This window comes from Nomascus leucogenys, chromosome 3 (genome assembly GCF_006542625.1).
Source record: "Nomascus leucogenys isolate Asia chromosome 3, Asia_NLE_v1, whole genome shotgun sequence".
Taxonomy (NCBI): domain Eukaryota; kingdom Metazoa; phylum Chordata; class Mammalia; order Primates; family Hylobatidae; genus Nomascus; species Nomascus leucogenys.
Genome location: NC_044383.1, coordinates 45,718,851 through 45,744,285, shown reverse-complemented (window position 1 = coordinate 45,744,285; position 25,435 = coordinate 45,718,851). Strand labels below are relative to the sequence as shown.

At 35.2% G+C, this 25,435-nt stretch overlaps 1 protein-coding gene across 1 annotated transcript in view; it reads left to right on the top strand.

The window, feature by feature from the left end:
* PTEN (phosphatase and tensin homolog) overlaps window positions 1-25,435 on the top strand; it is a 107,213-nt gene that overhangs the window by 47,133 nt on the left and 34,645 nt on the right. The window contains exons 3-5 of the mRNA XM_003255173.4: window positions 16,774-16,818; window positions 22,294-22,337; window positions 24,267-24,505. Of these exons, the coding sequence (XP_003255221.1) occupies window positions 16,774-16,818; window positions 22,294-22,337; window positions 24,267-24,505 (328 nt within the window). The remainder of the gene's footprint in view (window positions 1-16,773; window positions 16,819-22,293; window positions 22,338-24,266; window positions 24,506-25,435) is intronic.

The window sequence follows — 25,435 nt, the reverse complement described above, 5'->3', positions numbered from 1 at the left end:
ATGATCTTATAAGTCTGTTTTCTTAATTTCCTTTCCTAATTGTTCATTCTTAGGGTATAGAAACACAACTGATTCTTCGCACATTAAATTTGTGCCCTCTTTGTCGCAGATTTGTTTATTCTTTTTTTGTGTTTGAAATCCTTGAGGTTTTCTACATATAAGATTATATCATCCGCAAGTGAGATAATTTTACTTGTTCCTTTCCAATTTGAGATGATTTTTATTCTTAATGCTCTCTCATACATTCAGTACTATGTTGAATGGAAGTGGTGAAAGCAGGCATCCTGTCTTGTTTCTGACCTTATAGGAAAAGTTTTCAATTTTTTGCCATGACTATCATGTTAGCTATGGGATTTTCTTTTTTTTTTTCCCCAGACGGAGTCTCGCTGTGTCGCCCAGGCTGAAGTGCAGTGGTGCGATCTCGGTTCACTGCACCCTCCTCCTCCCCACAGGTTCAAGTGATTCTTCTGCTTCAGCCTCCCAAGTAGCTGGGATTACAGGTGTCTGCCACTATGCCCAGCTAATTTTTGTATTTTTAGTAGAAAGGGGGTTTCACCATGTTGGCCAAGCTGGTCTCGAACTCTTGGCCTCAAGTGATTGACCTGCCTTGGCCTCCCATAGTGCTGGGATTATAGTGAGCCATTGTGCCTGGCCACTGTGGGATTTTTATATATGGCCTTCATTATGTTGTGGTAATTTCTTTTTATTCTTAGTTTATTGAGTGTTTTTATCATAAAATCTTGTTGAATTTTTTCAAATATTTTTTCTGTGCCAGTTGAGATGACCATGTGATTTGTTTTCTTCTTTCTATTAACATGATATATTGTTTTTCATATATTGAGCCATTTTTGCATCCCAGGAATAAATTTTACTTGTTCTTTGTGTATAATCCATTTAATAAGCTGTGGAATTCAGTTTGTTGGCTCTGTTTTGAGGACTTTATATGTTTTGAGGACTTTATATCAACGTTCATAAAAGCTACTGGTCTATAGTTTTGTTTTGTAGTTTCTTTGACTTTGCTATCAGGGCAATGCTGGCCTCATTGAATGTGTTAGGAAGTGTTTCCTCATCCATTTTTGGAAAAACTTTGGGAAAAAATGGTGTTCTTTTAATGTTTGATAGAATTCACAGATGAAAAAAAATCACATCTAGGGCTTTTGTCTGCAATTTTTTTATTGTTATTATTGATTCAGTCTTGTTATAGGTCTATTCAGATTTTCTTTTTTTGTGTGTGATTCAGTATTAGTACATTTTGTGCTTCTCGGTATTTCTTCATTTAATCTAGATTATCTAATTTGTTGGCATACAATTGTTCATAGTACTGTCTTCTCTTTTTTTTAAACTTCTGTACAATTGATACTAATGTCCCCACTTTTATTTCAGATTTTAGTAATTTGAATCTTCTTTATCTTAATACAGGTAAAGCTTGGTCAATTGTTAAAATTTTTTCAAAGAACCAGTTTTTGGTTTCATCGATTTTTCTCTATTATTTTTCTATTATTTATATCCTCTCTAAGCTTTGTTATTTCCTTCATCCTGCTAGCTTTGGGTTTATTAGTTTGTTCTTTTTCTAGTTCCTTAAGATTTGAAGTTAGATTATTGATTTGAGATCTTTTTCAATGTAAATGTGTACAACTACAAATTTCCCTCTTAGGACTGGTTTTGCTGTTCTGTGATTTTTGGCATGTTGTGTTTTTTTTTTCATTTATTTCTAAGTATTTTCTAAGTTCCCTTGTGATTTCTTCTGCGTTTAACAGTGTATTTTTTAATTTCCACAGTTGGTGAATTTTCTACTTTTTCTTCAGTTATTGATTTTATTGATTTTCAGTGACATCCTGTTGTGATAGGAGAAGATACTTTATTTGGTTCCTTTATTTATTTATTTATTTATTTATTTTTTAAGACAGAGTCTTGCTCTGTCACCCAGGCTGGAGTGCGGTGGTGTGATCTTGGCTCACTGCAACATCCACCTCCTGGGTTCGAGTGATTTTCCTGGTCTCAGCCTCCCCAGTAGCTGGGATTACAGGTACACGCCACCATGCCCAGCTAATTTTTGTGTTTTTAGTAGAGACAGGGTTTCGCCATGTTGGCCAGGCTGATCTCGAACTCCTGACTTCAAGTGATCCACCCGCCTTGGCCTCCTGAAGTGCTAGGATTATAGGCGTTAGCCACCTTGTCTGGCCCAGATCCTCTATTTTCTTACGTATATTCTGAGTGGGTGTTTTTGTCCATTATTGAGAATAGGGTATTGAAGTGTCCAGCTGTTATTTCAGAACTGTTTACCTTCAATTCTGTCAATTTTTTGCTTCATATAATTGGGTGGTCACTTACTAGGTGTGTAAATGTTTCTGATTATTATATCTTCTTGCTATGTTGACACTTATTGATGTGTAATATCTTTTTTGTCTCAACCTCTTCTTGATTTAGTTTGTCTGATATTAATGTAGCTACCTGCACTCTCATTTGGTTATTACTTGTATAGAATGTCTTTTTACATCCCGTATTTGTGTCTTTGGATCTGAAATGAGTCTCTTGTAGACAGCATATACAGTCTCTTGTAGATTGTGTTTTTCTTATACATTCTGTCAAACTTTGCCTTTTGATTGAAGAGTTTTATCATTTACAATTAAAGTAATTATTGATAAGGATTTAACTGCTGCCATTTTGCCATTTATTTTCTATATGCCTTACAGCTTTTTTGTCCATTTCCTGCCTTACTGGCACTTGTGTTTAGTTGATATTTTGTAGTGAAGTGTTTTAATTTCTTTGTTATTTCCTTTTGTTTATATTCTGCTATTTTCTGTGTGTGTGTGTGGTTGCCATTGGGGGTCACATTTAATGCCCTAAAGTTGTAACACTGCAATTTCAATTCATACCAATTTACTTTCAGTAGCATACAAAAATTCAGCTCATAAGATTCAGTCCCTGCTCCCTTCAGTTATTGATGTCGTAAAATTACATTTTTATGTATTGTGTGTCTAAAAGCGTAGACTAATAATTGTTTTTTAATGCAGTAGTGTCTTGCTTATGTGGAAAACAAAAAGTGGAGTTGTAAACCAGTGTTACGATAATGCTAGCTTTGGTAATTGCTCATGTATTTATCATTTCTCAGGATCTTAATACAGCTTCAAGTTACTGTCTAGTCTCCTTTTATTTCAGCCTGAAAGACTCAGTTCAGCATTTCTTGCAGGACAGGTCTGGTGATAATGAACTCTCTCAGCTTTTGTTAATCTGGAAATGTCTTAATTTCTTCATTTTTAAGGACGTTTTTGCTGGATATAGTATTCTCAGTTGACAGGTAGATATTTGTGTTTGTTTGTTTGTTTGTTTCCTTTCAGGATTTTAAATATATCATCCCACTGCCTTCTGTCCTTCAAGCGTTCTGATGAGAAATCTGCTGATATTGAGGATCCGTTTGTATGTTACAAGTTGCTTTTCTCATTCCATGTTTAGGATGCTCTTTGTTCGTAGTTTGATTATAATCTGTCTCAGTTTTTCCTACTTGGATCCCTGAGTTTTTCCTACTTGGAGTTAATTGGGCTTCTTGAATACTTATATTCATGTCCCATCAAATTTGGGAAGTTTTTGATTAGCATTTCTTCACATAATCTTTCTTGCCCCTTTTCTCTCTTTTTACGCTGGGATTCCCAGAGTATGTGTGTGTTGGTTCCACTTGATGATGGTGTTCCACAGGTCTCTTAGGCTCTTGTCTTCAATTTTCCTTCGGTTTTTTTTTTTTCTGTTCCTCAGACACGTGGTATTTTCAATTGTTCTGCCTTTCAAGTTTACTGAATTCTTCTGCCTGCCCAAATTGGCTTTTGAATTCCTCTAGTAAATTTTTATTTCAGTTTTTGTACTTTTCAGCTCCAGCATTTTTTGATTTTTTTATGTTTTCTCTTTATTGATATTTCAGTTTTGTTTTTTGACATTATCCATATCTTCCTTTAGCTTTTTGAGCACCTTTCAACATTTGTTTTAAAGTCTATGTCTAGTAAGTGTCTGCCATCTGATCTTCTCAGGGACAGTTTCTGTTAATTTATTTTTTTCCTTTTGGCCTATACTTAATGTTTTGTTTGGGGTGGGTTTTTTTTTTGTATGCCTTGTGATTTTTGTTGTTGTTGTCAAAAACTGGAATTTGAATCTTAAAGAGTGGTAACTTTGGAAATTAGATTTTTCTCTTTAAGATTTGCTATTTTGTTTTTTTATTTGTTGTAGAGTATTTCTATGCTCAGTGTAATCTTAAGATCTTCTCGGCCTGTGTTTTTCCCTGGGCATGTGTAGTGACTTTCTAAATTTCCCTATGTATGCAGTTCTTTTGCAGTAGTATCCTTGTTAAATGTTTGGCTCCTAAAAGGCAAAATAAATAAATAAAAATAAAAAATAATAAATCAAAGGGGTGAAAGAGCTCTAGATCTTTAAATCCCTGGAGAAATTTTTTCAGCCAATGGCAGTTAAACAATGATAGTCTGCCTTTGTGTCACATTTTGATCAGAAGCAGCAATTAGCAATCAGAACACAGATTACTGATATTTGGAGGGCAAGGTCTTTATTGCCAACCTTGAGTCTTACAAACTGTGTGCAGGGTGCTCTGGGAACATGTGCATGGTTGCCTGCTATGAGAGTGGGTGATGGCTAGCCGCAACGGCACAAAGAGCTGAAATTGACTCAGACTAACTGTGATTTACCATTCAAGTCTTTCCGTAGAAACTGAAAACCTGAATAGACTCCAGAGTTCCAGAGTCACAGATTCTGCTTACAATCGTCTAGGTGGGGAGATAGTTCTTGGTACTTCTTATTCTGCCATCTCTCTTTGACTAATTTTTCTTTTGTTCTTGAGATGGAGTCTTACTCTGTTGCTCGCCCAGGCAGGTGTACAGTGGCATGACCTCGGCTCACTGCAACCTGTGCCTCCGGGGTTCACGCAATTCTCCTGCCTCAGCTTCCCAAGTAGCTGGAATTACAAGCATGCACCACCATGCCTGGCTAATTTTTTGTATTTTTAGTAGAGACAGGGTTTCACCATGTTGGCCAGGCTAGTCTCGAACTCCTGACCTCAGGTGATCCACCTGCCTCAGCCTCCCAAAGTGCTAGGATTACAGGTGTGAGCCACTGTGCCCAGCTCTTGGACTAATTTTTTATTCCAAACTTTTATTTTTTATTTTTTTTTATTTTTTTATTTTTTTATTATACTTTAGGTTTTAGGGTACATGTGCACAATGTGCAGGTTTGTTACATATGTATCCATGTGCCATGTTGATTTCCTGCACCCATTAACTCGTCATTTAGCATTAGGTATATCTCCTAATGCTGTCCCTCCCCCCTCCCCCCACCCCACAACAGTCCCTGGAATGTGATGTTCCCCTTCCTGTGTCCATGAGTTCTCATTGTTCAATTCCCACCTATGAGTGAGAACATGCGGTGTTTGGTTTTTTGTCCTTGCGATAGTTTACTGAGAATGATGTTTTCCAGTTTCATCCATGTCCCTACAAAGGACACGAACTCATCATTTTTTTATGGCTGCATAGTATTCCATGGTGTATATGTGCCACACTTTCTTAATCCAGTCTATCGTTGTTGGACATTTGGGTTGGTTCCAACTCTGCTATTGTGAATAGTGCCGCAATAAACATACGTGTGCACGTGTCTTTATAGCAGCATGATTTATAGTCCTTTGGGTATATACCCAGTAATGGGATGGCTGGGTCAAATGGTATTTCTAGTTCTAGATCCCTGAGGAATCGCCACACTGACTTCCACAATGGTTGAACTAGTTTACAGTCCCACCAACAGTGTAAAAGTGTTCCTATTTCTCCACATCCTCTCCAGCACCTGTTGTTTCCTGTTTTTTTAATGATGGCCATTCTAACTGGTGTGAGATGGTATCTCACTGTGGTTTTGATTTGCATTTCTCTGATGGCCAGTGATGATGAGCATTTCTTCATGTGTTTTTTGGCTGCATAAATGTCTTCTTTTGAGAAGTGTCTGTTCATGTCCTCTGCCCACTTTTTGATGGGGTTGTTTGTTTTTTTCTTGTAAATTTGTTTGAGTTCATTGTAGATTCTGGATATTAGCCCTTTGTCAGATGAGTAGGTTGCAAAAATTTTCTCCCATTCTGTAGGTTGACAGAGCCCTCAGAAATGATGCCGCATATCTACAACTATCTGATCTTTGACAAACCTGACAAAAACAAGAAATGGGGAAAGGATTCCCTATTTAATAAATGGTGCTGGGAAAACTGGCTAGCCATATGTAGAAAGCTGAAACTGGATCCCTTCCTTACACCTTATACAAAAATTAATTCAAAATGGATTAAAGACTTAAATGTTAGACCTAAAACCATTAAAATCCTACAAGAAAACCTAGGCAATACCATTCAGGACATAGGCGTGGGCAAGGACTTCATGTCTAAAACACCAAAAGCAATGGCAACAAAAGCCAAAATTGACAAATGGGATCTAATTAAACTAAAGAGCTTCTGCAGAGCAAAAGAAACTACCATCAGAGTGAACAGGCAACCTATTCCAAACTTTTTTAATTTTATCATTTGAAAGGTATATGTTTATTATTTTGTCAAAAATAATTTTAAAATGTATTCTTGAAGCTTATTTAGATCTGTTTCATAGGAACTGTGAAGAAAGTAAAGAATTTAAAAAATAAAGACAGATTTTCTCACCCTGCTTATGGGTGCATCTCATGCTAGCCTTTTGCAAGTGTCGGCAAGTGTAACCTGCAGGAGGCATCAGGGCTTTGGGCCTGCGTGGTCTGAGTGCTACCCCGTGAGTTTCAGAAGGCGCAGCAACCTGTATACCTGAAAGCCATCTCTGCTGGGGCAGGTATCTAGTGTCCCCGCCTACCTGGGTCATAGGCCCAGGGCAAGCCTCCTAGGCTGTTCCTTCCCTAATCCCTCAGGGATGGAATAGAGAGCATAGTGGCCTCCCAGGGAAGTAGAAGTTGCTCCAGACTAACAATCAGAGCTGCCAGTTCTTAATCCCCAAGACCGCCAGTCTTCACAAGGACATACCGAGGTCTGTGCTGTCAATGCCCCACTACTACACTCCCTTAAGTAGCCCCACATTCTTGTGCTTGTTTCTTTTTTCTGCTCTCTTTCCTTGCCCAGGTACGAGGTCTGCCCATAAGGGATATTTTGCAGCATGTGAAGCTTTTTAAAAAGTTAGGCTTATTGAAGTATAATTTACACACAATAAAGTACAAAAAAAAAAAGAGTATGTTCTCAAATCTGTGAGTCATTAATGGGTTTAGATGTTTATATATCGAAATTATTTGAAGTAAAGTACGTTTATATTAGAAAGATTTGTAGTCTAGATTATCCAAGTTTTGGGAGTATTACCTCTCTGCTTTTGTTTATCTACTTTTTTTGTCTCTACTTTCCAAGTATCTATAGGCAAATTTTCCCATTTCCCTTTGGAAAGTGCTGTTTTCTTGCTTTTTTTCCGCCTTTCCATTGTGTCAGACCTATAAGGCAATCAGCCAACTGTGGGCATGAAATCCTTGGGAGGAAAGAGAAGGAAGTGGGAGGGGCAGCCATGGTGAATGTTTCCCTAAGTAGTATTCAAGTTCTTTCAGAGAACATAACCTCATCCCCTTTTTAAAATGTTGTAATACTTTCTTTTAAATAGATTGTTTATTCTCCTGCAAGTTGCTCACAGTGGTAGGTAAGAAATCACAAAGTTCAAATATTAAAGGGAGCTCACAAAAGAGCGTGGTTTCACCAACCCTCACTCAAAACAAAATTATGGGAAAATGCTGTAAAAGAAACCAGAATTCTTGGTTGCAAATGATAGAAAGTGACTCTGATTTACCTAATCAGAAAGGAATTTTTAAAAAAGTATTAGGTAGGTCATAGTTTGAGAACAAGACTTGGAAGACAGGTGGAAGCTAAGGGAAGAAAGGCATGGCCACAAGGTTTCAACAGGAGCAATCTGCTTAGGACTTTGCTGCTCGGACACTTGGTGTAATAGGTCCTGCCACTGTGCCTCGAAACTGGTGACTCTGCTCATTAACTCACCTCCTCTGGTGATCTCTAGGAATAATCTCTGACTCTCCTGTACCTTGTCCTCACTAGGATTCGGTATCCACAGCAAAAAGACCTATTAATAGTTGTTATCAGGCCTGTACATGTGTTAAGAGAAAGATGAGGAAAGAAGTATCTGCTTCTAATCTCTTGAAATTATTTCCAAATTGGAATGGTATTTTGGTTGCCTAACAGCCTGAAGATGACAAATGTCCCCTACAAATTTCTCCTATTTTACCCTCTTCCTAACTATATCTATAATTTAAAGTTTCACATATTCTTTTGAAAATTGTTTTCATTGTTTACCCCCTTTTTAAGAAAAGCAAATGGGAACATACTACCACTGTTCGGCCCCTTTCAAAAATTGTATATCTGAGGAATCTTCCATATTGTTGTGGACATCTACCTACCTGATTCTTTTATTAACTACCTTTTATTTCATTTTATGATCATGCTATCATTAATAGACCCCTATGATGAATATATAAGTTGTTTCCAGTTTTTTTTTGTCATTGAGAACAGTTCACATTTGTATCTTGTTGTCTTTTCCAAGTATATGTTTAAGGCAAATTCTTAGCAGTGGAGTTGCTAGGTCCATTGCGTCTATGGTTTAAACTTGTGCTTTCAAAAATGGTATTTTATATACTCACTGTTTAAGAGTGCTTCTTCCTTCTATCCCCACTAACTTTGGCAAACTGAATAGTTTCAAACTTTAACTTTTTATAGCTTGTTGGGAAAAAATGGTATCTTGTTATTTGATTGTGTTTTTTTAATTGTGAGGTTTAGCGACTTTTTGATGTATTGGTCTTATGTACTTTTTGGTGTGTATGTATGTATATACTGACCCTATTTTCAACTTATTTTTCTCCTGGGTTGTTTGTATTTTCCTTAATGATTTTCAGGAAACCAATTTTATTCTTTCTTCAGACAGTTGTCTAATGTTCTACCTCTCTTGCCATTTGAATTTTGTGACTACAAAATTCAGATGAAACAATAATAGCATAAAGAACTTGGTGGGTTATCTTTTGTTTTGCATTATTTGTTGTTTATTAAGAAATATTCTTTAAAAGTCACCTTGCTTAAATTAGCAAGTAGAAAATGCTTTTAATAAAGAGAACTATCATGTACCCACTCCTCCTTACTTACTGAATCATCTTCTCTTGGATAGAGAAGATCAAAGTGACAAGGGAATTTAAGAGTTCCTGCCTTTTTCCTTGTCTTTAGCATTATATAGCTGTTTAATGTGCAGAAGTCTAACTTTTTTCTTTTTTGAGACAAAGTCTCATCTCACTCTGTTGCCCAGGCTGGAGTGCAGTGGCGCAGTCTTGGCTTACCACAACCTCTGCCTCCCAGGTTCAAGCAATTCTCCTGCCTTAGCCTCCTGAGTAGCTGGGACTACAGGCATGTGCCACCATGCCCGGCTAATTTTTGTATTTTTAGTAGATATGGGACTTTACCATGTTGGCCAGGCTGGTCTTGAACTCCTGACCTCTAGTGATCTGCCTGCTTCGGCCTCCCAGAGTGCTGGGATTACAGGCGTGAGCCACTGCACCTGGCCTAATTTTTTTATTGTTCTTTTTGGTGTGAACATTCTCCCCTCCTCCAAGCCTTTTGTTTTAACTATTTTCATGTTCCTTTATATATGCTGCTGTTTTGTTTCATCTTAATTATCTCTCATCTCCTTTTTTGGCTATTATAAAATATATATGTACCTTTTAAATCTGAGCTTTGAAGGTAAATTCACTGCAGCTGTGTTGGTTGATTTTAGATAATTTCTGTATTTCCTCCTTTGTCTTTTTTAAACTAGAGTCATTTGTAGTTGTTTATACAGAATTTTAGTTTTTAAAACCACAAGTCTTTCAATATAGGTTGAGTTATGAATTCATAGCCTGTTATTTAAATGAAGCTTTTGAAATCTGTTTTACTGATCTGTATCATATCTAACTAAACCAGTATTTCCTTCCTTGTCTGACGTGAACTCTAAAATTATGTGAACACTTTCTCCCTGTTTCCTGGCATTTCCACTCAAACTTGTTCCTCATTCTTAGTTAGAAATATATCCAGAATTGTAGTTTCTTTCTAATCTAATGACAAACAGATTAATCAAGCATAGCAAGAATTTATTGGAAAACTGCATGTAGTTGAAAATATGTTTAGTATATATTTTGACAGCTGTGAAGTCTCTAATTTTTACTGTATCTTTTCTCTGTTCCAATTTTATGCTCTATTCTAAGGATGTACCCATTTCTACTACCTGACTAGGGAGCATGTGTATTGTATCCCAGTAGATTTTTTTTTCATAGATAGATATCTTTTAGATATCTGTTATCCAGTGTAGGTAGCCACTAGCCACATGTAGCTATTTATGTTTAAATGTAAATAAAATAAAATAAATTTACTCAGTTGTTTTTGCTAGCTACATTTCTTGTGCTCAGTAGCTACATGTGGCTTATGATTACTGTATTAAGACAGCACAGATACAGAACTTTGTCATTATTGCAAGAAGTTCTGTTAGACAGTGCTATTCTATACAGTGTCATTCTGCCTCTCATTCTAAAAAGTTCTAATTCCTGAAGATGATGTATTCCTTTTGTTGCTATCCTCTAGTTTAATCAAAATAAATTTGAGTCTTTTTAAAGGTAGGTTGCATTTTACATATTGATATTTCTAAATCAGAGGCTATTTATATTACTTTTTTATGTTTTAAAAATTAGCTTTATTGGAGTATAATTTATATGCAATAAAATCTACCCATTTTAAATGTACAGTTCATTGACTTTTGAGAAATACACACACACACACACACACACACACACACACACACACACACACCTTCTTGTAAACACAACAACCAAGATTTAGAACACTTGCTTTATAAAAAGTTTCCCTCATGCGCATTTGTAGTCAGTCCCCAAACCTGGTTTCAGGCAATCTCTGATCTGCTTTCTATTACCATAGATGCTTTTGCCTATACTAGGATTACATATAAATAGAATCATATAGTATGTATTCCTTTTTGTGTCTGGCTTCTTTCTTTTAGTGTAATACTTTTGAAATTTATCCCTGTTGTTGCTTGTATCAGTAATTTGTTCTTTTTTATTGCTGAGTAATATTACATTGTATGGATATAACATTTCTTTATTGTGGTGGGCATTTGAGTTGTTTTCAGTTTGGGTCTGTTATGAACAAAGCTGCTGTAAGCATTCATGTGCAGGACTTTTGTGGACATATATTTTTGTTTCTGTTTATTTAATACCTTTGAGTAGAATTGTTGGGTCACATAATGTAGATCAGTTGAACAGAGTCGATTCCAGAAAAGCTCACATACACATTTCTTGACAAAGGTGCTGAGATTATTCACGGGAAAAGGATAATCTTTTAAACAAATAATACTGGAACAATAGAGAAAACAAAGTGAACCTTGATTTTTACATCTCATCATACACAAAAATTAATTTGAAATGGATTGTTGACCTAAATGTAAAAGTGAAATTTAAAAATATAAAACTTCTAGATGAAAACATAGGAGAAAATCTCTGTGACTTTTGGTTTAAAGATTTCTTAGACAGTACATATAAAATTAACTATATAAGAAAAAAATGGACAAATTTGACTTTATCAACATTAAAAATTTCTGCTCGTTGAAAGACTCAAGAAAATGAAAAGGCAAGCAGTTTTGGAGAAAATATTTGCAATACATATATCTGGAAAAGGACTTGAATGTATAATAAAGATGCTCTTACAACTTCATAATGAGAAAATAACCCCATAAAGAGAAGGGCAGGCCGGGTACAGTGGCTCATGCTTGTAATGCCAGCACTTTTGGAGGCTGAGGCGGGTGAATTGCTTGAGCCCAGGAGTTTGAGACCAGCCTGGGCAACATGGTGAAACCCAGTCCCTACAAAATAAAAAAATACAAGGAATTAGCTGGGCATGGTGGCATGCACCTGTAGTCCTAGTTGTTTGGGAGGCTGAGGTGGGAGGATAGCTTGAGCCTGGTAGGTGGAAGCTGCAGTGAGCTGTGATCGCACCACTGCACGCTTGCCTCAGCAACACAGTGAGATCCTGTCTCAAAACAAACAAACAAACAAAAAATGTAAACAAATTTTACAAAAGAAGATATATAGATGGCCAGTAGGCATATGAAAAGATGTTCAAAATCAGTCATCAGGGAAATGAAAATTTAAACATACTGAAATATCTCATATTTACTGGAATGGCTAAAAAAGGGCTTACAGGAATTGGCAAAGACATAGATTAACTGGAACTCTTATGCATGTTGGTTAAAGCACAAAATGATACAATTTCTTGGGAGAAATATTTGGCAGTTTTTAATATTATTTTTGATAGCCTTCTGAATTTCTTAGTGAGTTATAGGTCAATTCTGCCACCGTTTCTTTCTTTTCTTTCTTTCCTTTCTTTCCTTCCTTCCCTTCCTTGCCTTCCTTGCCTGCCTTGCCTGCCTTGCCTGCCTTGCCTTCCTTTCTTCCTTTCTTCCCTTTCTTTTCTTGCTTTTCTTTTTTTTCTTTTGAAGGAGTCTCGTTTTGTCGCCCAGGCTGGAGTGCAGTGGCACGATCTCGGCTCACTGCAACCTCCACCTCCCGGGTTCAAGCAATTCTCCCTGCCTCAGCTTCCCCAATAGCTGGGATTACAGGCGCGTTCCACCATACTTGGCTAATTTTTGTAATTTTGGTAGAGGCAGGGTTTCACTATGTTGGCCAGGCTAGTCTTGAATGCCTGACCTCAAGTGACCTGCCCGCCTTGGCCTCGCAGAGTACTGGGATTACAGGCATGAGCCACCGCACCTGGCCTGCCACTGTTTATTTCTTTTCCCTCCAGCTTTATACCTATTTAGAGAGATTAGATTTTCTTGAGTACTAGGAATCACTATTTTTGAGCAGAATTATTCAAAGCTGTTATTTTTTCTTTAACTTGAGGCAATGTAGGAGAAAGCAGTACTGTGGAGGTAAAAATACAAACAAGAACATTTTAAACAAGATAGTTACTTTCCATGTATTGGATACATAACACAATTAATTCTAATAACCATCCTGAAGATGGTCAGGAGGCAGTAGTTAAGAATTGAAATGTTTGGAGCTTGCCCGTGTTGATGGGATTAAGGCAGGGATGATTTATGTGTAAATTTATGTATTAGTAACAGCAGTAACAGCTGTAGTTACACTAGGGTTCTAAGAGCAAATGTTGATTAAACATGAATGCAACAGGAGTGATAAGGTTTGGCTCTGTGTCCCCACCCAAATCTCATGTGGAGCTGTGATCCTCAGTGTTGGAGGAGGGGCTTGGTAGGAGGTAATTTGATCATGGGGGTGGTTTGTAATGGTTTCAGTACTATCACCCTAGAGCTGTCTCCAGAAAGAGTTCTCCTGAGATCTGCTTGTTTATAAGTGTGTAGCACCTCCCCCTTTTGCTGTCTCTCTTCCTCCTACTCCTGCCGCAGAGACATGCTTGCTTTCCCTTGGCCTTCTGCTGTGATTGTAAGTTTCCTGAGGCCTCTGATTAAACCTTTCTTCTAAATTACCCAGTCTCAGGTAGTTCTAGCAGTGTGAGAATGGACTAATACAAGGGGAAATATATATGGTTACCAAATAGCGAATTAGCCATGGAAAAAAGTAGCAAATAAATAATTATTTTGCTTTTTCAGATGCTAATTTTTCCTTTTCGTTTGTTTTAGGATTGGTGGGAGCTGTCCAATGTCCTTAGACTGTTTTCCAAATGAGATACCAAAAGCTAGTTCTCCATTGGGTTTCTCAGGCTGCTAGAAGCATTCATTATTATGGTTGTCATTACTTCGAGTTCTGTTGCCGCTATGCCCACAGTAGTATTTGTTACATAACAGGTGCTTGATAAATATTTGCTAAATGAATTTTTGGAAAATACAATCTGCCACACCTTTCTTCTGCAGTGTACAATCTTCTGTTGAGATCATCCAATAGATTTTTTTTCTTAGATATAGTACTTTTGAGGCCTCAAATTGCTGTCTTTTTTATTTTCTATGTCTGCAGAGACTTTCCATCTTTCACTCATTGTAATCATTTTTTTTTTACATCTTTGAACAACATTTATAGTAACTGTTTTAAAGTCACTGTCTGTTAATTCAAACATCTGGTTCATCTTGGAGTCTGATTCTATTGCCTGCTCTTTTTTCTTTGTAATATGTCATGTTTTTCTGCTTTGCCTGTCTAGTAAATTTTAATCGTATGTTGAAATGTAGGGAGTTTGGATTATTACTTCCTTTAAGGGTGGTGAGTTTCATTTTGTCAGGCATTTAAATTGACAGTTGATTTAGTATTGTCAGGTTTGGTTCTCTTTGTTAAGGCAGGCGTTTTTCAGATTTGTCTTTTGTCCTAGGGCATGGTTTTTACTTCAAGGTTGCCCTTTCTAGTGTCTCAGCTAAGTATCTGGGGTGTTCCATGAGGTCTCTTCCACTCTGCCTAGGCCAGAACTCCAACTTCTCCCAGTATTATATTTCGTTACCTCTGGTGTCATCTCCATTATGCTTTCAGATCCTGCGCATAGACAGCCCAGCCCCCAGCCAAGGACCTGAGATGAAATCCATATAAAATTCTTAGTCCCTCGCTCCACAAACTCCAACAGCCTTAGCAGTCTAATCTCTTCCTATTTACCTCAGTGAAATCTGTGTTCCACTTGAGTTCCATTTCCTTCTGTATCAGAGAAGAGCCACTATGCTGAAAGCAAGGGGCACTATGTTTCTTTGTTTTTAAGGATGGTAGCCTATCTGCAACAACTGTAGTGTGATATAAAAATATATAATTTATGTTGGTGATAGTTACAAATACTACTTGCACTACTGTGTAACATAATTTTTCAGATTCAAGTTCATATACTCTTTTTCCACCTCACCACACACATATTTTCAGACTTCCTCCTCATCCTTCTTCTTGCCAGTAGTTGTATTGTAACTCCTGCCAGTAGTTACATTATAATTTTGGTTATATCAATATTGAGTTTTTATGGGATTATAACTAGATAAATGCCATTCCTAGTTAAGCGATAGAGTATATTGTGACTTTTTTCCTGCATGTTTTGTTTTTTCTGGACTTCACAGTTGTGTCTCTTTTTTTAAAAAATTAGTTTTCAATGTTCTTAGCTTTAATTCATAAACTTACCCTTAATTGTATAAATCTCTCAACATGTTTAAGCACATTTGGCATTATATCAATTTTGTCTTTTCCAGGTGCCTTCTAATCTGTCCCAGTCTGGACTAATTGTTCTTCCTGGCTTGCTGTATGGCTGTCTACTCAAGATGTCCCTTCACCATCATTCTAGGGATTCTCTTTTCCTCTCTTGTGGGTTAGATTCTTCAGTTCTTGGAGACTGTCATCTTCTTTCATGGTTTCCCACTCTTGTTTTGGCAGAGCACGTGTTTAGTAACTTCCTGACAAATTGTATGGTTTGAGATTTTGCTGATTTTAAAATGCCTTTATTATATAGTCACACTTGATTTATAGTCTGTCTTGGTATAGAATTTTCTAGGCTGAGAAGAGTTTTCCCTCAAAATCAGAAGGTTTTGCCCAATTGTTTTTTAGCTGCTAGTATTGCTGTTAAAAAGGATAATGTCATTTTGATTCCAGATTCTTTTATGAAACCTGTTTCTTCTCTGGAAGCTTTTAGGATCTTCTGTTTCTTTGGTATTCAGAAGTTTCATAAGATATGTATGCTTCTATTTCGGTCTTATTTTCATCTGTTTTGCCAGGTACTCATGCACCCTTCCAGTTTGAAAACTCACATCCTTCACTTTTGAGTATTTTTCTTGAGTTATGTCTTCGGTTTCTTCTCAGTGTTCTCTGTTTCTGGAACTCCTAATATATATTTAACATCCTGAACTCTTAGTTTTTGTTTAGTCTTCTGATTTTCATTTGTCTTTTTATTCTATATATCCTGTTAATTCCTCGGCTTCATGGTATTCTAGCCCTTCTTTTGCCTATCTTATGGGGTTGAGGATTAAACAGTTTATATACCTGAGGTGCTTAGGATATGTCTGTCGTATAGTAAGTGCTTGTGTTAGCTGTAATTGTTGTTTACTTTCATAACTGTCTTGAGGGAAAGGTCTTTGGTCTTGATTCTTTGACTTCTTGGCTGTACATGACCTTGGACGAGTTCTGTAATCTCTTTGAGACCTACCTCCCTCTTCTGTATAATGTTAATAAGCTCTATCTCTCAGACGTTTGTGAGGGTCAAATGGAATATATATGTGAAAATGCTTAATACCTTTGTGCAGAATTAATAGTTAATAAATGGATCTTTCAAATACCAAAAGTTTTTAGTTTGATGGGAAAATGATGTCTGAATTTTCAGGGTTATTTTTAAGTGTACTTGATTATGACTGTCTTGTAAATCTGTATGAGCTAGGTGTACTTGCACTAAATGCTAATGCTTTTTAAAGAATTTATGTCTTAATAATTCAGTCTCATTATGTTAGGTTGAAGATAGAAGATTATGAAAATATTCTCTGAAAAGCTCTGGTTTTACTTCAGATTGTATAAATCTGTGTAATGTAATAATTATTTAAGAATGACATGATTACTACTCTAAACCCATAGAAGGGATATTTGTTGGATTATTTATTTTCAGTTAAATGGTATTTGAGATTAGGAAAAAGAAAATCTGTCTTTTGGTTTTTCTTGATAGTATTAATGTAATTTCAAATGTTAGCTCATTTTTGTTAATGGTGGCTTTTTGTTTGTTTGTTTTGTTTTAAGGTTTTTGGATTCAAAGCATAAAAACCATTACAAGATATACAATCTGTAAGTATGTTTTCTTATTTGTATGCTTGCAAATATCTTCTAAAACAACTATTAAGTGAAAGTTATCTGCTTGTTAGAGTGGGGTAGAGTTAAAGATACATTTTAACAGAATTGTATTCCTAAACCAATTAATTCAAGAAGTCCGAGAGCATTGTTAGATCATTTAGAAAGTGTAGTGATGAGGTAAAACAATGTTGGCACAGATTCGTGTTACTTGATCTGCTTTAAATGACTTGGCATCTAGCCCATATTTGAGCCCATAACCGTGTGGTAATTTGAAGTGTAATTCACAGCAGAGCTTCTGTTAAAGCACTAATAGCATCTTCCATGGAGGTATACTTTAGAGTAAATATAATTTTGTTTATCCTGTGTCTCTAGAGCTATTGACTGAAAAAGCTGTTAGGGCATTCTCTAACTGTACATAACATAAGTTATTTAAAATTGCTGAATTAGGTGGCTTGTCTTGTCTAGGACAGAGTTTTAAGGACTGCCCACCTGATTGATAGAGCTAGTTGACCTTATCTTTAACTTTTTGTTTTTCTTTTGACTTTGGGAGTAGAGATGTGAAAAGGTAAAAAGGAAGGAAGGAAGAAAAAATTAACCTCTTTTTGCCCATGAAGACTGTTTTTCCTTCTCAAAATATTGACTATTTTCTGATTTTTAAAAATCGGCACATAAAACGTCTTACTTTTCTACTTGACTTTTATCTTTCCCATGTGATATCTATAAATTATAGATAGGAAAAATTTATCTGTAATTTAGTGATCTTTCTAGTGTGATAAAAAAACGTCAGAAGTACTGAGAGTGAAGTGGACATTGATATTGTTATTCTCAGTAAATTTTCACTGATTTTTCTCAGATTCACGAAGGAACAAACATTTGTTAAGTCCTTATCACTTATTAGATATCACAAAACATGTTGGGGGGTGTGTACAGAGGTGAATAAGATGTAGCTTCCATTCTCAAGTAGCTTACATTCTAATGTAAAAGGTAGACAAAGCATTACAGAAGAAGTAACTCTTGTATAGAAGGTTGCAATGAAGAGAACATTGGAAATACTAATAAAGAAGGTTTCCTAAAGGAAGGCACGTTTGAGCTGGGGTGAAAAGGACCAGTAAGGGTTGACTTTCAAACCAAGGAGAGGAGGGCAAGTGATATTATAGGCCAAAGGAATGGCATTGTAAGAAGCTTGTTGGTATAAAAGTGTTTAGAGTATGGCAGCGAATTCATTATCATCAGATTGTGGTGTCTGTATGTTGGGGTTGGAAGAGAATTGTGGTGGCAATAGGCAACAAGATAATAGAAAGTAAAAGGTGTTATGGAAACTTAATGGGCCCAGCTTATAAATGATCTATGCATTTAGGGGTCTTTCTCTTTTCCTGATAAACCTCTCCTACAAAGAGCCTTGCTGCAGATACCATAGTGTTTCTTTGGAGGAAAATAAAAACTACAAAGCTTTGTATTTTTTGCACAACTGGATTCAGAATCTAATAAAAAAGGACAAGAACTTTCAAAAGCTGGAAGCCATTAAACTGAGTCACTTCAGGGTTAGACTATCAGAATTGGGGATTTAGAGAGTCTCAGACTGGAATTCGAAGGACACCAAAGACAAATTCTGCCTTTTTCAAAGTTTTATTCTAATTTAACATATTCAAAGAAAGAGAAGGAAATTCTTTTCATTCCTGTGTATAGTGACTTCCTGCTTCAAGAACTTAGGACTTCAGCTGTACTATCAGTATTGTAGGTCACTTAACATTATTATGGTTAAAGTTGGCATTGGAGAGAGCCTAGGAACCTGACTGCCTGCTTGTTTTTATATTTCCAAACATTGGATTCCCAAGTTAATGAAGTCGCTTTATTAGTTGAGGATAGCTCTTAATGCATATATTTTAATGCCCCTTCCCCACATGGAATCATAGGCTTTCAGAACTGGAGAGTACCTGAAAGAGATCATTTAGTCCAACCTTCTCATTTTACAGATGGGGAATCTGAGGCCTAGAGAAGTTAAGTGAGTTGAACAAGGTCACACAGGTACATATGGTAGCAGACCATCCACTGTTTATGCCAATATTCCCTTTATGTTTTGCTTTTTTGCTTGTTCGTTTTAACCTCTCCAAATTTTACTGACTTTAGAAGTTTCTAGAACTACTAAGTTATAGCATGTTCTGAGTTCTAATGTCACTTTCCAATCTTCTTTACCTTTTTTCTACCTCCATTTATATTTCTGGTTCTGGGTAAGTGAGTCTGGCAAGCAGCAGGTGTTCTATTTTATTTCTTTTATTTTTAGGATAGTATTACATGTGATATATATGTCTTTGCAAACATACATAATTTGAAGATCTTAAAATATTTGCACTAGGCATACCCACATTTAATAGTATGTTAAACCTTTTATAGCAATTATGATATACATGGATGAAGAAGAGTTCTTAATATGGACTTTCTGATTAATTGTGTCTGTTTATATCTCTTCTTCAGGCATTCATAACATTAAGCAAATTCAGATGTACTGTTACTTAATTGAATTAATCAGTTTTTGTACAAGTGTATTTTATTTTTGTTACTTGCTGTATAATCTGGTAGGAATGGGGAAGGGGAGATAGTGAATAAAGAGATGTATACTTCTTGCCTTTGAGGAATTTAAGTGTTCACTGTATACTAATTTTTTAAAGGTATTTACTGTATTTCAGTGCATATTTTATTTGACATACTTTATCATTTTGTGGTAAATCTTTAGCTTTACTAATTTTCATCTATTAAGTTTTCTTTTGTAAGATGGTGATAGCTTCATCGAAGAGAATAAAGAAGAGACCTGCCTACCTAGCTGATTCTATGGCAAGTCTCACTTCTCTGGAAGCTTTTCCTGTTAATCTTATTCCTTTCTTCAGTTTCTGCCTCTTGTTTCATAAAAACTCATTCTTTAAATGCTTACTCATTTCTCTTGTCTCATATAAACGAATATGAGGTACTGGTATCTTTTGAGTTTTAGTTATAAGGAAGTATAAATGGTTAAATTTAAATGGTTAAACACCATTTGCCATTTGTGTATCTTTAATTTTAGTTTGTTGAGAGACTTACCACTACCAAACCACAAAGAATTTAAAAGAAACTGTGGGTAGTTGGTAGGTGGAAGGAGGGCATTTATCAGAGATTTTAAGAAGAAAGTCTTCATCCTTATCCTACCAACCTGCATTCCCTGAGCATATTTATCATTATGAGTCCCAGCATATTTGCTCCCATGTTTCCTATGCTTACCTGTGAAGATTTTCATAACTTTTTCCTTGCTTTTTACTGTCACTGTTGGTTCTGTGATTTATGACAGATACTGCTCTTGTAGGAATGCTGGCTTTGACTGAAATTTGTTACTGCTTTTGTATTTAAAACTTTGTTTTTTTATTATAAGTAGAATTATGGAACAGTAGTAGAAAAAGTTTGACTTTTGTAATCAGAGATACTGAGATTGAGTTCTGGCTCTTTCGTTTGTATACTGTTATTTGGGGCAAGTTTTTTAAATGCTCTTAAATCTTAGCTTTCTCATATATAAAATGGAGATAATCTTAACAGTTATCACGTGGTTGTGAGGATGAAACAAAAAAAAAGTGGAAACTCTTTGTAAGGTGTGTTCATCTAGTTGACACTTAGTAGCCATTACTTCCACTTTCCGTCCATATAGTCCTCTTAACAGTAATATTTGAGAGCCATTTTTATTAAGGCAGTCTTAAGGAGTGTTTGTCAAACCACGTGTTCTGGGATCCTGAGAAAGTAGGGGAAGTTTAGAGAACTGAAGCTGCACAAAACTAACGTTTATTTTCTGTTGTGTTGTCATGAGACCAGCTTCTTAGATTCTGTTTCCTAGTCCTACATCTCTGATTCCTTATAAAATACTCCATTATGAATTATTCACTATTGATAATTTCTCCTCTTTTATCTGTACCAAAGAAAGTGTAAAATGTGACTGTCTTCTTTGTCAGTCCTCTTCTTCCTGTTTTTCATGTCAACGGGTATGAAATTATTAGCAAGGATACATATATGTGCATATGTCATTACTAAATGCATTTTCTTTCTAGAAAAACTCAATATACTAAATTATACTAAAAAGGAAAAGCTTGTTTTGTTTTGAGTGGTAATATAAAAGTTGTTTTATTTTAGGTCTGACTAGTTAGAAACCAATGGATTGCAGTTTATTTATAATTAGTTAAACCTTCATGTGAATTTGGTTTTGAATTACCTTTAAAGTAGAGAAACTATATAGATGTTTTTCAGGGTTTCTAAATGTACAATACAGGTTCACAATCACTTACTTGAAACTCTTGGGGCCAGGTATGTTTCCATTTTCAGAAATTTTAGTTTTCAGAAGGTAACACAGATAAATGTACTTTTACATAAACACCCCGGTGGGGTGTGGGTCAGTACCTGAAATGAAATGTTTTACTCTTCACTCTAAGTGTATTAAATATTATGTACAATCTTATTATTTCAGATCAAGATTTGCTGTAGTTGAGTTTGCCATAAAACTTAAGAGAAAATTTTAGATGTTTTGAACTTTAGGGATATTGAAATTGCAGGTTAAGGAGCTATGGACCCTTATTTGTTTTAAAATGCTAAGATTTTATTTTAAATAATATTTTAAAAATTTGTTTTGCATAGTAGCTGGAGTTACCAGGGTACTGCTAACCATACTGTTATGTAAGATCTCTGAGTCTTTTATTGTTTGTAAACATGGCCTGTTAATTATTAGAAAGCCAGTACATACTAACAAACATATCACTGCTATTAAGACAAATATTAGCGTACTCTAGTAATGACAAGTCAGCATTTTACTATTCTGTATTGATTTTACTTATTCTTTCATTACTCTCATACTGTAATTAAGACTTGCAACCTGAGAGACTGTTGAAAAAGGTGATCATTGGCTTTTCAACAGGGAGTAAGGTCTGGTTTAAAAAAGAATTAGTAAGCATTTGTCCAAGTAGATTAACATCATTCAGTTTTTCTTTACTGTCCTTATGCTTTTATTATTTTTAACATATATCTTTTTGAAGAATAGTTTGAGAATTATGTATGCTTAACTATGAGATACAGATACTATTGAAACTAGTCAGTTGTTTATAGGTACTTGTAAAATTAAAAAAAAATTCCAATAGCATGCAGATTTTTCATAGAGGAAATTTGAAAGCATGGAAGCACCTGAATTTGCAGTACTCTATATTAGTGGCATCACAGGTTTTTAAGCAAATGTATTAGCTCTAATTGCATACACTTAATCTTTTAAGCTTTGGTTTTATTATTATAATATGGGGGTGATAACAATATCTACTTAATAGAATTCTTGTTATTACATAAAATAATTAATGTTAAACACAGCATAATATGTGTCACATTATAAAGATTCAGGCAATGTTTGTTAGTATTAGTACTTTTTTTCTTCCTAAGTGAAAAATATAACTTTATATCACTTTTAAACTTTTCTTTTAGTTGTGCTGAAAGACATTATGACACCGCCAAATTTAATTGCAGAGGTAGGTATGAATGTACTGTACTGTGTTGTGTAACTTAAACCCAATAGACTGTATCTTACTGTCATAACAATAATGAGTCATCTAGATTGTTGAGTGAGATACATATTTATCTTAAGAATTATCTTAAAAAATTTCAAAAACTTTAATTTTACTGTTGTGTTTTAGGAAAAAAGTATTGCATAAAGCTATTAATATTGTCAGGAAGACTAAAGTGCATAGTAGACTAAGAATTAGGAGAATTCCTAGACTAAAAATAGTATAAGGAGAGGGTTTACCTACTGTTTGAGGCAGTTGGTCTAATAGTAAGCAATTATAGGGAGAAAGCAGAACTACTTAACTCTTCTGTGTTGAGGAATGACATAAAAGGTAGGAAAAGATATAACAAATGTTGATAAGAGGAGCCTGATGGATGAGAGAAGGGAACTGCTTTAAATGAGTTCTACTTCAGACATAAGTTAATTCTCAGAGCTCACAAAAACTTTCACTTTTATTTGTGAAATACAACTCAGTTCTCATGGCTCAACACTTTAAACCATGAGAGAACTGAAGAGTTGAGAAGCTTGGCAGATACTGCTGTGATAGTCAAAAAGAAAGTGGGTGCCATGAGCTACTATTGATGTTATTTGCCATTGATCCCTCCTGAAAATCTAGAATGGACTTTCAGACAAATGGTTTGAAAATTCTAAATCACTAATGATTGAGATTTAGTATAGATTCACTAAGAACGGTTTTTTTTTGTTTTTGTTTTTAGTGGATTTAGGCTGTTGCTTACTAGGCAAAGCAGGCTTTAGTTGAGGTTTATCTTGCTTTAAACAGACGTTTAACAGATTTTCCTGGAGGTTTCTGTGTACCACTGGGAAAATGAAGTTAGGCAGATGACTAAGTGAAAGCTGTCCTGCTGACTCCCTATAATGATAGTCGTTGTCTACCAGAAGAGCTCTCCTGTCACACCAAAGGATAATTGATTGTATCCTGTACCATATTATGAGTCACTTGATTGGAGATATAAGACATACTTCTCACATATTTACATGACACAGGATAGTAAGTTGAATATCAGCCAGGGTTTTTAAGGATCTTAATAGGGTGGAACTAAGGTAGAAACTATTAAGAACAATTAATAGTGATATATCTATAGTCCTGTTTCTGAACAAGTTTTTTTAAAAACCTCAACTCTGACTATAGTGAACAGAGAAGTCTTGGACTCTTACAATTCATTTGAGAAGACCTGAAACTTTGATAACAATTATATACATTTTGTAAGTAATTTCTTTGGTGTATGCCTTCACATATCTCTGGTATGTGACCTATGCTACAGTCCATTGAGCGTAGATTCCCAGAATGTATTCTCCTGCAGAAAATGGAGGAAAATAATACTTGGCTTCCCTAATGATTACATGTGTATACAACACTAACATTTGCAAGACCACTTTTAAATAACACACTTAGCATTTTTATTTTATGACATGTAATATGTGGTTCTTTCCATAGTTTATCCTATTAGTAATCTATTCTGTCTTTGGAATATGTTTTGTGATGATGAAATAAATACTATAAATAGTATTATTCCTTTTGCATTGAGAGTCATGACGAAATGTCCATGTGACATTTCATTTTGGGTTTAGCTCTACCTCTAATATGTGACCTGTGCTACCAGTCTGTATAGCGTAAATTCCCAGAATATATCCTCCTGAATAAAATGGGGGAAAATAATACTTGGCTTCCTTAATGATTATATTTAAGACTTATCAAGAGACTATTTTCTATTTAACAATTAGAAAGTTAAGCAATACATTATTTTTCTCTGGAATCCAGTGTTTCTTTTAAATACTTGTTAAGTTTGTATGCAACATTTCTAAAGTTACCTACTTGTTAATTAAAAATTCAAGAGTTTTTTTTTCTTATTCTGAGGTTATCTTTTTACCACAGTTGCACAATATCCTTTTGAAGACCATAACCCACCACAGCTAGAACTTATCAAACCCTTTTGTGAAGATCTTGACCAATGGCTAAGTGAAGATGACAATCATGTTGCAGCAATTCACTGTAAAGCTGGAAAGGGACGAACTGGTGTAATGATTTGTGCATATTTATTACATCGGGGCAAATTTTTAAAGGCACAAGAGGCCCTAGATTTCTATGGGGAAGTAAGGACCAGAGACAAAAAGGTAAGTTATTTTTTCATGTTTTTCCTTTCCTCTTCCTAGATCTGAGAATTTATTGGAAAACAGATTTTGGGTTTCTTTTTTTTTCCTTCAGTTTTATTGAGGTGTAATTGACAAGTAAAAAGTATATATAAATACAATGTATAATATGATGTTTTGATGTATGTATATACACATTGTGAAATGATTACTACAGTCAAACTACTTAACATATTCATCACCTCACATAATTATTCTTCTCCCCCCAGGGTGAAAGCATTTAAGATCTACAAGCTACAATTTTCAATTATACAATGTTATTATTAACTGTAGTCACTATGCTGTCCAGTAGAGCTTCAGATCTTGTTCATCTTGTGTTCCTCCCTCCCCACCCTCAGTCCCTGGAAAACAGGTTTTAAAGATAGTTGCTAATCCTTATTTCTTCTAAATTTTCAAATCAGTTGCTGCCTCAATTTCTATATGAGAAATGACTGATTCATTTCATTTTTCTGTTCACACTACCATTTTCATATCATACTAGCACATGTTACCCATTAACTGTATTGCAGATTTGGTCTCACAAAATTCTTCTAAAATAACATTTTTAAAAAGCATATTAATCAAAAATAAGCTTTATATTTCTGAAGCTTGTCTGAGCATAGAATGCCTTTGGATAAAATACCATTACCTAGTAAAGTGTGAACTTTTATAATACATAAAAATTATTCTTTTATAAGAATATTCATAAATGTAGTTAGATTAATAGAGGATTCTCGATTCTTTGATCAGAAAACTAAGCACTGTATTGAAAAATCAGTGACAAATTTAATTCTTATAGTACATCTGAAAGAAAAAAGAAAACTCTTAGGAGAACTTTCACGGTGATTTAATTTTGCTGTTGATGTATTTCTTTGGGTGGTAAGTATGGCAAAACATGTTAAAATTTAACACAAA